This window comes from Mytilus edulis, chromosome 1 (assembly GCF_963676685.1).
Source record: "Mytilus edulis chromosome 1, xbMytEdul2.2, whole genome shotgun sequence".
Lineage (NCBI taxonomy): Eukaryota > Metazoa > Mollusca > Bivalvia > Mytilida > Mytilidae > Mytilus > Mytilus edulis.
The window spans coordinates 57,472,691-57,489,557 of NC_092344.1; the positions used below are offsets into that span (position 1 = coordinate 57,472,691).

General features: G+C 32.6%; 1 protein-coding gene and 1 long non-coding RNA gene across 2 annotated transcripts in view; both read left to right on the top strand.

The window, feature by feature from the left end:
• Positions 1–16,867, top strand: part of LOC139485827 (uncharacterized) — a 971,519-nt gene that overhangs the window by 67,856 nt on the left and 886,796 nt on the right. The gene's annotated exons all lie outside the window — the stretch shown is intronic.
• Positions 2,857–10,342, top strand: LOC139485778 (uncharacterized). The gene is made up of 5 exons (XM_071270426.1): positions 2,857–3,820; positions 6,938–7,057; positions 7,776–7,935; positions 8,645–8,735; positions 9,349–10,342. Exons 1-5 carry the CDS (start codon positions 3,808–3,810, stop codon positions 10,222–10,224), a joined length of 1,260 nt encoding a protein of 419 aa, XP_071126527.1. The 5' UTR covers positions 2,857–3,807; the 3' UTR covers positions 10,225–10,342.

The window sequence follows — 16,867 nt, forward strand, 5'->3', positions numbered from 1 at the left end:
GCGGATATCGTAGGCAAAAATCTCAAGTGTATTTATATTACATATACACTTAATCAAAGCATGTACATTTACTTCTGACTGTTCTTATACATAAAATTGATAAAGAAAATGGGAAATATGTCAGAGACAACAACATACGGAAGCCGATAAGGGCCATTCAAAAAAAAATATTATGTCGTTATTACGACAAAGCATGTCGTAATTTCGACATAACATGTCGTTATAACGACATCGCTATGTCGTAATTTCGACATGACATGTCGTTAAAACGACATCGTTATGTCGTAATTTCGACATATCATGTCGTAATAACGACATCATTGTGTCGTTTTTACGACATAGCTATGTCGTAATAACGACATCGCTGTATATAAAAGAATATGTATTATGATTGCCAAGAGACTAATTGACACAAAAATTAACAACTATAGGTCATTATAGTGCCCCCAATAATTAGAAAAGCCCCCGCATAGTCAGCTATAAAAGAGCGAGGAAAAATACCAGAGGAAGAGTCCCCGAAATGCTGTGTGGCAGACAGTGTTATTAATTAATTTTTAGCTCCCTTGGTAAAACTCCAAATGTCATGTTTTTCATTGCTTAATAATGTACATGAAGCTTGTAATAATATTAAATACATATTTGTTAATTGCATAGCGTTTGCTATTTGAATTCATTGGTTAAAGATTTTTATTTATATTGTAAAGTTTAATATTTGCATCGTCGCAAAATCTTTGGTTACCTTCTTTGGATACCTTCAGTGAGAAAGTTATGTATTTTATAGATCCCAACAATTCTGATAAGTTAAAGGCCGCGAATGAACTGGAACTGTATCATCGCTAAATCAATGGTTAACTTCTTTAATACGTATTTCCTTCAGTGAGAAACTAGTATTTCTTGTAGATCCCATCTAAGTTAACGGCCGTAGAAGAGTAAAAATAAAGATATAACATAAAAGCTGTACAGTCGGACAAGGTTTATATAAACTTCTGTTTGTTGGCAGAATAATATGTGGAATTATATGAGGACTGATATTGCAAAACCAAGCATTCTCCTTTTAAATTAGTTTATTTTTATCTAACAATGAAATACATTAAATGTGAAATTTGGAGTATTACCAAGGGAGCTAATAATTAATTAATAACAGCATTTCGGGGTCTCTATCTCTGGTATCTTTCCTCCCTCTTTTATAACATAATGTGAGGGCTTTTCTAATTATTAGGGGCATTATGATGACCTATAGTTGTTAATTTCTGTGTCATTTAGTCTCTTGGCAATCATAATACATATTCTTTTATATATAGCGATGTCGTTAAAACGACATGATATGTCGAAATTACGACATAGCGATGTCGTTAAAACGACATGTTATGTCGAAATTACGACATAGCGATGTCGTTATAACGACATGATATGTCGAAATTACGACATAGCGATGTCGTTATAACGACATGTTATGTCGAAATAACGACATAGCGATGTCGTAATAACGACATATTATGTCGAAATTACGACATGCCATGTCGTAATTACGACATAATTTTATTTTTTTGAATGGCCCTTATCGGCTTCCGTAACAACACGACTAAAGAGCGGAACACAGCCTAATGCAACCAATGAATCTCAATACAGTGAGGAGATGTCGCCTGTGACCCAGGGACGGGCTTCATCTGGCCTCTTAACAAAAATGTGTACTAGTTCAGTGAAAATGGACGTCACGTTAAATGGATTAAAATTAAAAAAAAACATACAAGACTTACAAAAGCCAGAGGCTCTTGACTTGGGACAGCCGAGGGGTTAAACATATTTTGTGAGATCTAAACCATTCCCTATACCTAGCCTCTAGCCAAAGTACAATAAACAAATACACATCTTTACGCAGGGCAAAAAGCAGTTTAAAAGAAATCAGAGTCCGATGTTAGAATAGGTAACAAAAGAAACTAAGTAAAATGGCAATGATACACAAATTAACAAAGGACTACGTACTATCTTAAATGTTTACATAGAAAAGCGGTAGTTTGGTGTATCATATAATACATGTAATAATCGCGAGATAATTGGCATAGAATACACACAATTTCCCTGAATTTATTTTACACTAGTATAACAATGAGGAGATGTTGAATGCCAATGAAACAACTATGGTGACCTATAGTTGTTAATTTCTGTGTCATTTGAACTCTTGTGGAGAGTTGTCGCGTTGGCAATCATACCTCATCTTCTTTTTCATATCAACCAGAGCTCATTTTAAGTGAATATTAACAATTAATATAGAGCTATATTCAAATTATTCAATTATGATCTTTACTAAACTTATCAGTTTCACAGTTTCGCGTGACAATATCAAAGATATAAAAATGGCCCTTTTTAAGACAGATTACCGGCAATTTTTTTATTTTATTTTTTGGTCATATTTTTATTCAGTTTCAAAAGGTCCCGTTTTGATACAAAGCGCCTTACATACATGTAATAAAGTGCATATTATATAGTTAAACACCATTGACTTTCTTTTTTGAGTGTAAGTGTATCTTATAAGGCTACTTCTAAATCATAAAAAGTGCTTCGTGCGTACTAAATTATTAAGTGTATTTTCTCTTTCATTGTCCATACCGATCTCGAAAAGAAATAAAAATCTGACGACATACTTAGTAAAATACATTGTACCATTGTATGATACTTGTATACAACTTTCATTCTTTTGAAAGTGTGTACATGTACACTAAACAATTAAAACGTGTGCCTGATTGCGGAAACGAAAGTCAATATCTTCGTTCACAATCCTTTGATACTTACAAATGTTCGAACCTTCCAATCAGATCACGAGAGCATTTACCAATCGATGACCCAGTTTGTTAATCACTTAAAATGCACAAGAATTCATTGTTGTTCAAGCTGTTACAAGTATTTTAATCCAATTACATTAATTTGTAAACGCAATTTTGATTTGTCAACGTCTTACATTTTAGTTAGTAAATTTTACCGTTTACCGGCAGCATGTAACTAAGGACGGCCGCCATTTAAAAAATTGGAATCTACTGTTATGTGATTTGTTAAATGCTTGTAAAATACGCTTATAATACAGAAACTGTAAAAAAAAATGTTCTGTCTCAGATAAATTCACTATAGGAGTGGCAAAATAAGTGCGTCTTAATAATACAAGTAAAATTGATAGCAACAATATTTTTTAACAAAAACAAGTTACCAATATTTGAAAAAAAAACATAGATGAAACGAGATGCAAAAACAATATACACTGTTGTTGATTAATTTCACAGTTAATTATCAATTAGGTATAAAAATAGAAAGATGTATCATGACTGCCTTGGTAGTCAATGTCGTTAAAACCACCCTCGTTGTGATACCCAATAAGACAAATCTCTACCGGGGACCAGATGACAAAGAAGGTAACAGTCACATACAATGTAGGTCACAGTACAGCCTTTAGCAATTAGCAGTACCAATCATCCATAAAAGGCCTCGAAATAACAAATGTAAACATGAAAACCCGTTCCAGGAAACAAATGCCTTAATGACTATATTACTTGTACAGCAACTAATTTTGATAATAATAATACATTATGTGAATTAGTAATCCGTGTCCACAAAGTAATAAAACTTTAAAATTCTATATACACATAACCCGAACCCCCATCACTCTCGTTTATAAATGCACATATAAAGCAATCGACTGTAGGGCCTACTTCCGGACGGAAATACGTTGACTAAGATTAAACTTCAATGCTGTTTTGAATGTAAAGCGTTTTTGTGTGTTCTGTAATGGTTGTTTACAAAAGAAAAATACGGATTTAGATGGGGAGAAGCGGTAAGATATACAGTTTATTTCAGTTTACAAATACTACTTCCCGTGTTCCAGTAAGAGAATATGCTAAATTAACTAAACACGTTTTTAGGTCAGAGATATATATATTTCCTGTTTTTAATATTGTTGACAGAGTTTGATGTAAAATGAACGCAGTTCAATGTATATATCGGTTATACAATTTTTTATTCTCTTTGTTTCGCTTAAAAAACCAAAACATGGTTATATTTGAAGAGCATAACTATTTGTCCTGTGTTTGCATGTTTGTTATAGTTTTTTTGTTTAAATTTACAGTTTCAAATAATTATTTCCAATGTACAGGCTGTTCGCTCTTTCCCTTCTGCTTGCAAGGTGTCAAAAACAACAAATCAACCTATTGCATGGAATAAGAATCATTTTGACTCGTCCTAAATATGCACTCAATCCAGTAGCAAAAGGTACATGAATTTTTATCATGCTGTTTTTTTATTAATAAAACCATCGAGACATTGATAGATTCGGGTTTGCTTAACATCCAGTAGCAAGAACTTTATCCATGTTTATGATTTTAACAAACTTACAATAAATTAAAAAAGTAGGTTTTATAAAACAAACCCCGACGCAGACCCTTACGTATTTCTTTGAATTGTATCTCAAGGTCAACCAATAATGGAATTATCTATTTGTAGCCTATTGTTACGGAAAATCTTATTTATAATAAAGGCCAAGCAATACAAACAAACAATGATACAGTTAAATACATTCAATAACAATAAAACATATTTTTAAGAAAAGTTTAATTTACAAATTGATGCAAAAAATAACTATCATTAACTTGTCTGACAGGGGTGTGACACCCTTACTCAGTTCTAAAGACTGCTTCATGACGACTTCAATATATGACAAATAAGTTCAGGTGCGATTTAGAATGTGTTTATTAAATACATCAGTACATTCAAATAATGGTACATAGTCTTTTAGATATGCAGACAAGAACGAAATGCTATGTTAAAGTCACAATACAAATAGAAATGAAATTCGTCATACAGGACTCAACTTTACACAATCTTTGTGCTCTGGGAATGTTTCTATATCTACCCAATTCAATAGCTATCAAAGAATAACTACCTACGTATACAATTATCACAGTTTAAATATTCCTATGAGAAACAAAATATTTAACGATTTAAAAGTGCATGTCTGCATGAATTTGACTATTTCTTTTTTTGATTGTATAATTGAAAAAAACAAAGGACACGGGGTATTCATCCATGAAGCAAAATCAGTACACGCACAGCAAAGAAACATTCCTAAAACAAGGAACAGCGCTTTTATTGTTTTTATTCACAATGAGGCCTGTAAATCGTTTAAATGTTATATACATCCTGTTCCTGTGTAAAGAAATCGTCAAAGAAAAACACAACCTTGTTCAATAGACGTATCGAATAGACCCGATATGTTGAAATGTAGATGTGCTTTTATGCCTCAGCTACGATAGTAGAGGGGTATTATGTTTTCTGGTCTGTGCGTCCGTCCGTTTGTCCGTTCGTTCAACCGTCTGTCCCGTTCAGGTTAACGAATTTGGTCAAGGTAGTTTTTGATGAAGTTGAAGTCTGAACAACTTGAAACTTAGTACACATGTTCCCTATGATATGATATTTCTAATTTCAATGTCAAATCAAGGTTTTTATACCAATTTCAAGGTCCACTAAACATAGAAAATGAAAAAGCGAAAGGGGCATCCGTGTACTATGGAGACATTCTTGGTTTATAAAATTTAGGGGTTGGGGGTGTCAGTTGCTCTTTAGTTTATGTCAACCAAAACTTTTTTGGGTTCTTTTTCTTATTATGTAAAAAAAGTCATTAGAATCTAAACTTAGGACAGGGGACGCTTGATATATTTTCTTGATATTATTTTATATGTTACTGTTTGTTTAAGTGGTACTTTTGTATAATACTAGCCTAATTGTACTAGTGTCTGATAATAGGCTTATACTTTAGTGTAATACTAGCCACATATTTGTTTAGTTTAATAACAACTAATTATTTTATAGTTGGTTTTTTTTTCATTGTTTTGTTTTGATTATGTTTATATTTTAACTTTCTTAAATGGATCAATGCATTTACAAAATTTAGTTACTGTACTTGATTCAACTATAAGATGTTACCGCACACTGCCGGCCACACTGCGCCTATTTTTCATTACAAATACTATAGTATCAGGTCAACCCTTAAAACAATTTAAATAATTTCCTCTTGTATGTATGATTAATCTTGTAGTAATCATGTTATATTTCAAGTGTTTCATCTTTTAAAATACTACTATATACTCATTTGCGAAGGATGTGAACGAAAACATCCGGAAATTAAACATCAAATCTCTTTATTTACAATACTTTAGTTACCATTAAAAATCTTAAGAAATAGTTTTTAAAATGTCCAGGCAAAATAATAAGCATTAGCTACTCTGAATTACTAATTTACCCTATAAGTCAGTAGTCGTTACAAAGCCGAAGGTCGTTGTTTTCTACTGTGGTGTTGTAATCGAATTTATTAAGTGTTGGTGTGTCGGCGTTACTGTTAATAGGCAAACATGCATCCAACATAATGTGTTACAGTTTATGGACCATGCCAATATGCTAATTTACTCGGCATCTTTAGGATAAAATAAATTGAGGAAAGATGTTTATCAATTTACATACAAATTGACTCTCGCTGAGGGGTTCGCTTGAAAGAGCAAAAATGCAACCCATAATTATACCTGCTATATAAAGGTAACATTTTTTTCAAACGAGAACATGTCTTGGCATGTCACGCTCTGGTTTCCCCTTGGGGGGGTCGGACAAATGGGGCGTCGGATTAACTGGTCTGCCCCGTTATACCTATGCATTTTGAACCCAAATCAAAGGTCAGTTTTACTATTCAGAAGGGGACCTTTATATACTATATATACAGGTTTAGCTGTTACAGTATTTTTTAGGCATGACGCATATATTTGGAAAGCTCTGGATAGTCATATGGTAGTGTTATCCAATGGATAAATTGTATCGCTCTAGAATTGTCCATAGTTTGTATAAAATATATCTATACATTCTTTTATTTAACTATAATTATTAATCTAAAGGTTTTTACTATTTTTAGGATGTTTTGACCAAACCCGAGAAGACTGTGCATTCAACCACTGTCTGGCAAAGTTCCGAGATGCAAATGGGAACCCGTCAACCATTAAAAGAACAACTGCAATTCCCTTCATCACTACAGGTATATTGTTATACTAAAATACATAATCAACATATCTATTATGTTTAATTTGATTGATACATTGATGGCTAATATGAAGCATGATTTTATCGAATGTTCAAATGGTAAATATATTAACATTCGTACTCAGTGTAATATAATATGACATTAAAATGGCGCATGGTTTAGATGTCATGGGGTTGGACCGAACAGTTTGAAATTCTCATTCACAACGGAAAGTTACACATGATGTATATTTATATGATAATAAAATTGAGAATGGATAAACCGATTATCACCAATATATCATTTTATTGAGAAAAATGATTCCATCAACAGGAATGATTTTAAGAATAATTGTCTCTTTTTGCTGAACATAAAATATGCAAAGAACAACTGTTCACTTAAGGAGGTAGACCTAGGTTCAGATAAAAAAAAAACTTATAAAATCATCAGTACGTTTGTGTCAATCACTTTCATAAATATATTCTAAGCTTCTAGGTTACACAGAATATTATCAATCTGTTTCAGGTAAATGCTTAAAATACATAGATGAAACTGTTTTTTAATAAACTAGTCATTTTAAGTTTCCATACTTTTTGAGAATAATAATGGAGGGCCCGTTCCAATCTAATGTCATCAGACTCTCTGTTTACAAAATGACATATTCTGCATAACTTCAATTGGAACCAATCCAGGAGCACAGACGTAAAACATGCAATTTTGATTATCGTTTTAGATCCAAACCCGCCACCAAGAAATGGTCTTGGTGAGTCACTTGGACTTTTAGGAGGGAACTTAGCAGTTTATGTCGGCGCCGGGACTGGGGGATTTGTTGTGTTATGTATTGTCATTATTTTAGTACTATGCCGATCAAGAAATGCCGAGAAGCATAAAAGGTATTTTTTCTTTTATACCAATACTTAAGTTACATTTACACATTTTTAGCATAAGTTTATCGGCGATTTTAAACCATAAAAAAATACATAATTTGCATGACTTTTTCTTTTGTCTTTTAAAAATCTACCGATCTCATACGTAAAGTTATTTCCAGCTAGTCTTTGCAGTTAATTTTTATTTTGTGGTATAACACCACTGTCACATGCTAGATGAGGGTTGTGTTTAACCCTGCAAAAGTCTTTACGTGCCTATCCTCAGCCAGGCACATGTAATCATGTGGTTGTAGTTAGTTGCTACCTGACGAATTTGGTTTTTTTTTTTCGTTCAAAGGCTAATGGGTTTTCCACTTTGAATGTTTTACTTGCGCTCATGCCTTGGCCGTTTATAACTGGTTTTTTTCAGATATGAGTTTTGCTCATTGTTTAAGACTGAATAGAGACCTGCAATTGTTAGCATCTATGTATTTGGTTATCATGGGTAGTTCTCTCATTAGCTGTGAAATCATATTTTTCCATTTTTATATTCAACGATGAGCAAAACGCATATCTTAAAAACAGTCATAAACGGCCAAGGCACGAGAGCAAGTTAAAGCATTACTCATGGTAACTCTTAAAAGGATAAGTGTGCTAAATAAATGTATGTACATACATGTACATAAATCGAAATAAGCTTATTTTTTTCCTGGATTTTATTTTTGTTTAATAACAGACGGGTGATAGAGGAAGATTACAGAGTGGTGGCGACGACATTGACAAATGTAAATGATTCTGATGGTACAACGTATGAAGAATTGTGTATTGTAAGTAGTAATTGGGAAAAGGGGGGGGGGGGGGTAATTCAAATTGGAATAAAGAATAAAGTTCCTTTACACGAAAGTGCACATCAGCAAAAGCATATTAAAGTTAATGAAAAATAATGCTAGACATTTTATGATGTTAAAAATAAATCATGAACAGAATCTTTCAATTCGCGTGTCAGAATCCTATGTATTTTGGGAAATATTTCCAAAAGAGTAAACAAGAACATTGTGATGATTGGCTTGTAAGTTATACAGAACGTCTGAACCCATCGGACAACTGATCAACGACGTCATAAACGTTATTTTAATTTTGCCAGATTCATTAAATTAACCACTATTCTTCAGATTCAGCAATGGTGAATTTGATTAACAACTAACGTAAAATAAAATCAGATAAAAAAATATTTTGTAAGGACAATGAAGTACCTGAAGTACAGGGGATATATTATTTGTTCTAAATTTGTTTTCCGAGTAATCCGAAATTTTAAAGTAGAACATGGTATTTATTGTAAAGTATTTTTTTTATTTGAATTTCTCGGTTTTTTTTTCGATATAAGATCATATAAGTCCAAATGAATTCTTATTATTATTTCTTGTTTTTATATCTTTTTAGGACAATCCCCACTACAATCGACACGATGTCCAACTGCCGTATAAAAAAGACCGAAAACGCTTACCCGGGGTGTCCAACGCAGTAAATTACACCTTTAAACGTTTGGTCAGTGACGATTCCACATCCTCAGCCAATACATCTAAAACCTTGAATCAAGCCTCAAATAAACCTCTACCTCCAATTCCAAACTCAAATTCAAAGACATTACCAAATTATAAACAGGCGGCCGGTGCAAAACTTTCACAGTCTATTGATGAGTATACAGAAATAGGAGGGGAGGTGAAAAGGCGTAGTAATATATATAATCCTTTGGATTCGGAGAAATTTGGGGAATCACGTGACAGTCACGGGATATACGAATCACTTAGAGCCAGTAAAATGATGGATATACAGAATAATCGGCCTCCTATTGGACTTCCAGATGGAGAATATTTTACTTTAGCTAAGGAAGATGACAATTCTACTCCAAAAGAGCCCATTTCACCCGGTGAATACATGGTACTCGCAAAGGAAGAAGAAGAAAGTAGTTCGGAAAATCAAAGGTTGTTAACATCAACTGAAATGTCAGAAAGTAGTTCGGAAAACCAAAGGTTGTTACAATCAGCTGAAATTGCAGAAAGTAAAAATGAACAATCGGAAATGACGCCTTACGCAGAATCGTCATCAAGATCTGTAATTGAAGACGAGGCTGACAGTGGAATTTGTGAGAGTGGTGGACCTAAAAATGACTATTACATTCTTGAAAAGGATTCCGACAAAAAAGATCAATCTGAAAATTCAGATTATATAGAGCCAGTAAAAGGTGATCGACATTCATATATGCAAGTACTGCCAGAACATGCAAAACTTTGTCGAAAAAAAGAACTTGAAAATTAAAATTCGACGAAACATCAGTTTACTATAATATTTATATGAAAACATTATTATGACTTTTTAGTTTTACGTATATTGATCATTATTGCTTAATGCGATATAAAATAAAATTTACTCAAAATTGATTGTGTTTTTAAATTATTTTTTTAATTTACACAAAATAATTCTATCGCAGTGAGATACGACACAATATTGTAATGCAGGTTATGCCTACTCTTCAATGTATTTTATTTTTATATGTTACAAATGGCATGGAAAACACTTATACTAGGAATAATGACTCTTCGTGTTATTTTTTGACATTTCATATTTTAAAAAATTAAAAAATGTATAAGGTCAAAATGAGGAAGATTTAATATAGGAAGGGTGAAATATGGACACAGGAGACAGCAAAATTAGGTGCAAAAGGGTCAAAATGAGGAAAATAAAATATTGGAAGGGTGAAATATGGACACAGGAGAAAGAAAAATATGGTCTATATATATAGGTAGTACACATTGTATCCCGGTATTACCTGTAAAATACGGGCATCACACATTTATGATAGAAAGATAATTGCGAAATAAGTATTTAGGCAGTAGTAATAACATTTCAACAAGAGTTGTATAGGCAGAGATACAGCTAGTGCTTTATTAAAATTGTTGTGCCAATATTTTTGGTTTGATACTCGATTTTGAATTTATATTCTGCTTCTCTGCCAAACAAGTACCATTCAGACTGATCGGATCTATATCTTAAAGCTGTGTTTGTCTAAGAAGTGGGCGTTATCTTTTTGCTAACTTGAACTTTAACAATTTTAAAAACAATTGAGTTGAAAATATGTAAGAGTTGTACATAAACATTTATACATATGACGTGCTGAGCTTCAGTGATAATAAATGTATATTGCTAACGCAGGCTTGTTGTCTAATCCTTGTATCATACGGGTATATATATATATATAACATCTCCATGCCGTATATATCATGTACTGTAGTACGACGCTAGATTAAAACTGACGTGGAAAGGTAACACCCGGCCACCGAAAGCTTCATTTTTTATGAAGCCCAGGTGGTCGGGTGGTCTAGCGGGACGGCTACAGTGCAGGCGATTTTGTGTCACGATATCTTAGTAGCATAGGTTCGAATCCCGGCGAGGGAAGAACAAAAAATTTGCGAAAGCAAATTTACAGATCTAACATCGTTGGGTTGATGTTTAGACGAGTTGTATATATATACCAGTCTAAACGTTTACAGACACCATACATGTGTCCGAAGCGCCTTTCTGATTTTACCTAAATTAGGAAAATTCAAAACAAATAATTTTAGAAAAGTCAAGGACGCATAGGTACCGAAACACTTGAAGAGTTAATTGACCAAAGGAAACTAAGCATAACAAGTCAAATTCATCTTATTTAAACTCAACTTTGCCTCTATTTTTAGATGTTTTTCTTTCGAGCACGATGCATTTAAAATTAACCATATTAGGCAGCAACCATTTGATTTTCTGGGGGGGGGGCTATGGTTTTTTTTGGAAAAAAAAGTTTGTTTCAAGGTTTTGGTGAAAAAAATAATTTGTTTTGGACCCTGAGTAAAAAAAATTGTTTGTTTCACCCTCAGCTGCCACTATATATGTAATGCTAAAATTGAAAGAAAAAAATTGTCTTCGGTTTGTCGCTAAAAAAATAGATTGTTCTTCGCCGAAGGCGAAAAAAAAAAGTTTGCACAGAAAAAAAAACCATAGCCCCCCCAGAAAATCAAATGGTTGCTGCCTTAGGAGGAAACTCTACGACTAATCTGGCAGAAATCCTAACAAATTGCCAGAATGACATACGACAAAAAAAATATACAGCAATACACAAAAATAATATACCGCATCTAAAATTACGTAATGTTGACCTGAATACGTCGATACTTTTAAATATAATGATGAGGAGAAGAGGAGACAACTATCTATCATTAAGCAAAGTACGAGGATGTAATCGTCTTCCGGTATAGTTGGGACAAAAACCTACAAATCTAATGGTCGATCATGCAAATCCCACAAATACAATCATGATTGGTAATGATGGATTGACCATTGCGGCCAATAGAATTGCCTTCTTTTTTGACAGGAAAAATGTTTGACATGTCAATCAGGTAATAAGAAACACATTGTGTGGGTAATTTCTATCAATGTCTGACTCATGTACGAACAAAGAAGACTTTCAAGTATTGTCAGAGTTTCCTCTACAATCTTATTGTAAAATACAGAAACATACAGTTATTTATACACACCGATCGGGTACAAAACTATATTTGTAAGATTACTAGTCAGGCAGAAAAGGACTGAAAAGGGTAAATACATGCCAATATACAATCTTCATCATTGATGAGGATGATGGTGATGATGAATGACTGCAAATAAAGAAATATACAAGACGAGAACATGTTAATGTAATATGAAATCAACCCCGCTTAGTATACTAGATCAACACACATAGCCGGATTTTTATCGCGCTAGTTCACAAGGTGACTGTCCGCAGGAAGATATGTCGTTTTCCCCGGACACATTTACCCGACTCCGAGCCGTCCAACCTTTGCTCTTAAACAACAGCCGAAGGTCACCAATGGGTCTTTAATGTAGCGAGAGTTTCTCGCACCGTAAGCGTCCTTCAGTTGGCCCCTTAAAAAGCCTATAACTGATATAATTAGCTAGAAAAGACACAAGGTTGACTTAATTAACGTTCAATATTTCCAAAGATAAAACTAAAGGCTTTATTTATGCAAAAATTAAAAAAACAGAAATCAATTATTGCAGACAGCAACCAATGACAATCACCATATTCCAGGCTCCTACGTTTGGACATGCACATAAAGGACGTGGCGGGGTAAACATGCGCTGTTCATCCTCCCCTTACTTAGGACATTGAGGTAACAGCAACACATCGTCACTAAGTAAAACAAAACAAAAAACTTACAAAACGACAAAGGACATAAAAATGACGATTTTAGAGTAACCGAAAGCTAGTTATAAGGTTAATTTAAACGAATGAATAAACAAGACTATCCATCAATATAAAACTAAACAAAATATTAAGTACACCTCCTACGTCTTTAGTGTAACATCATAAGCAGTTTGAGAGCATGATTTTTTTGTAATGCAAGCATATCGACAGGATATATAGAACCATAAGTGTTATTAATTGTTACAGTACATGTAGTAAATAAAGGCAACAGTAGTATACCGCTGTTCGAAAATCATAAATCGATTGAGAAAAAAACAAATCCAGGTTACAAACTAAAACTTAGGGAAACGCATATAAGAGGAGAACTACGACACAACAGAAACACAGCATTAAAATGTAACACACAAAGAAACGAACTATAATATAACAATGGCCATTTTCCTGACTTGGTACAAGACATTTTAATAAAAAAAAATGGTGGGTTGAACCTGGTTTTGTGGCATACCAAACCTCCCGCTTTTAAGGCAATGTTAAATATAACATTAAAATACAACATTACATGACAGCAATACATTAAAATAAATGGGAGAACATATAGGACAGAGAAACACACGAATAATAGCTAACAAATGGTACCAGGTTTAAAACGCGCGTTTCGTCCACACAAGACTAACCAGTGACGTTCAGATGAAAAAAGTTCGAAAGCCAAAACAAGTACAAAGTTGAAGTGTTCTGAGGACCAAAAATTCCAAAAAGTTGTGCCCAATATGGCTAGGTTTGTCTGCCTTGGATAAGAACATCCTTATTATTTAGAATAATTCATACTTTTGCCAAAGTGTAAATTTTATAAAATGACTATACAATAGATATACATGAATAAACCGTGTATAGTGACTAACTACAGAATAAAAACGGATACATTACATAAAACAACCTAAACCAGCACATAAAAATACACAGCCGAGTTAGCCAAAGCAAAAGTGACGTCACATTTGAATTTCTAAAACAATTTCCCAATAATAAGATAGAATTAGGATAGATTCAAGATTATATTTGTAATACTGATATATAACAATGACAACCAAAATACTAATTAATATCAAATTGTGGGCAGAATCAATTTGCGCCAATTGCAGTTTTGAAAAGGTATAAATTGCGCCACTCTGTTTTATTTTGATGGTATTAATCGCGCCATTAAATGAAATGAAATTGCGCCACATTTACCTGTAAATATGTTTTACTTAATATATCATACCCGTACATGTTTTACCTATATCATACATGTACTATTATAATAATAATAATAATAATAATATCTTTATTTAAAGAGAGTAGCTCATTTGGATTAAACCAATTTTCAATAAGGCTCTCTACATACAATGTTAACAATATGAATAAAAAATAATTAATCTACTAGTACACACATGTAAACAATAGACGTATATAAAGTAATAAAATATTATTTTAATTTCCACTTAAGATTTAATTGAACACTCATCATATTTAAGAAAACTCACCAAAAAATAAATTGTTTAGTAATAGAATATTTTTTCACGATTCAAGAGTGTCTGATATACCATTCAAGAAAATATAGTCTGATAGAGGAAAAACCGGTCATCTTTGTTGAGGAACACAAAATTCCGTCAGGCATTTGTACAGAAATCTGGAGAAATAAGGTGGAGATGTAACAGTTAAGAAAAACTGGAGAAATAAGGTGGAGATGTACAGTTAAGTCGTGTTGTGCTAGGTTATCCACAGATGAATCGTGTACAATTATTTTGAATGGAGAATTAGATTATTATATGTCATGAAAATAAGAACGTAAAATTTTGAGAACTGCGTGCAAAAGAATTTTAGCAACCGATATGTTGCCAGAGCGACCTTTAAAAATAAAAAAAATCAGAGCTCTTCAAAATTGAAGAAGAAAATTGATGACTTTGTGTTGTGTGACGAGTCAGAAAGCGAGATAATTTTATTAGGATGATTATTTTATTGGCGCAAATGATACCTATAGTTTTGAAAATTAGGTGGCGCAAAAGAAGTATTGGCGCAATTAAGTTGTGGCGCAAATGAGTTACTTTTTGGCGCAAAAAGATATCGCCCCAAATTGTGATAGTAATTAGATAATTAATTGTATTATCTAGCTATGTCGGTGTTTCTTTTGAATCAAACTGTAAACCAAATATATCGTGTAAATTACGTTGACTATTAACTATAAATAGTAAAATCAATATTAGTATGTATAAATACAGCATTCAAATAAGATGTTTAGTAAGTTTAGATGTATCGTTTTGACATTTACGAGCTCTTTAAGTAATTTTCCTTATAAATAACTAGTTTGTGATATTCTTTTGTAAAAAATTTTTTACTGTTAGGTTGTACCCATTGTTGAAGGTCTGTAGTTAACATCCATGTATCTTAGTCTTTGAATATGTTACTAACATTGTTAGATAGTTGTCTCATTGGCATGCATACAGTGCGTCGCCCTTTTTATTGTACACATAGGAGAACATGCTATATCTGTAAAACAAGACGAATATATTATCAAAAATGAACTTAAAAAACTATATGATTATCAAAAACATATTTTCCTATGAACAGATGGCTGTACAAATATAACAACAATCAAATACCAACAATCTGCAGGATATAGTTCTAAAAACTGATGGCAATTTTTAGAATGTTCACATCCTTATTACCCAATGAGGAAATTAATATATGGTACACACATGAAATATTTAGTAAATTTTAATAAAAAATGATTCATGTTTGAAATGGAAACCATTTTTTACAAGTTCCAATTTTGAACTCTCCATTTTTTTCTCATGATAAAGGTGTCCCGTTTCTATGAATCAACATTCCTTCGGATCCTGCCTGTGAAGTGTATATGTACCAGCTCATATGATTTATTAGAATTTGTGTTTTCTATGCTGATTTCCTTCATAGGAGGTAAATAAACTCATCATAGATACCAGGACTAAATTTTGTATATACGCCAGACGCGCGTTTCGCCTACAAAAGACTCATCAGTGACACTCGAATCCAAAAAAAAATTAAAAAGGCTAAATAAAGTACGAAGTTGAAGAGCATTGAGGACCAAAATTCCTAAAAGTTTTGCCAAATACACATTATTGCTTTTGAAAGCTATTGAGTCAATGGTTCATACTTCAAGTGTTTTGTAGAATGTTGTTGGTCAAAATTTCGACTTAAAAAAAATAATTTTATATATATTTTTCTTTGTCCTTAACATGCTTTACGTAAAAGTTATGGTGCGAAAAACAAGAAGATGCTTATTTGGGCCCCTTTTTGGCCCCTAATTCCTAAACTGTTGGGAACTCAACTCCCAAAATCAATCCCAACCTTCCTTTTGTGTTCACAAACCTTGTGTAAAAGACCTATCCATCACAACAAATATTTAATAAAAAAAAGCTACAACAATGAAAACCACAACAACATTATATAAGAATATGAAAACAATAAAATGAATTACTTATTATGTTATTAACAGAAAGATATTATATATAGATAGGTATGTAACAATAAAATACATGTAAAACGAATAATTTTAAAATCATATTCATCAATTTAAATGGAATTTAAAAATTATACCGTAAGACAACATGAGACGCCAACCTTTATTTTTTGTAGGTTTTTTCTCGGAAACCATTTAAAGTGGTTTTAAATGTATATTATCCATTAAGATTAAAAGAGACGTAGAAT

Coding starts and splice junctions, on each gene's coding strand:
- LOC139485778 (XM_071270426.1), top strand. Junction 7,058..7,775: donor AATTCCCTTCATCACTACAG/GTATATTGTTAT, acceptor TTATCGTTTTAG/ATCCAAACCCGCCACCAAGA. Junction 8,736..9,348: donor CGTATGAAGAATTGTGTATT/GTAAGTAGTAAT, acceptor ATATCTTTTTAG/GACAATCCCCACTACAATCG.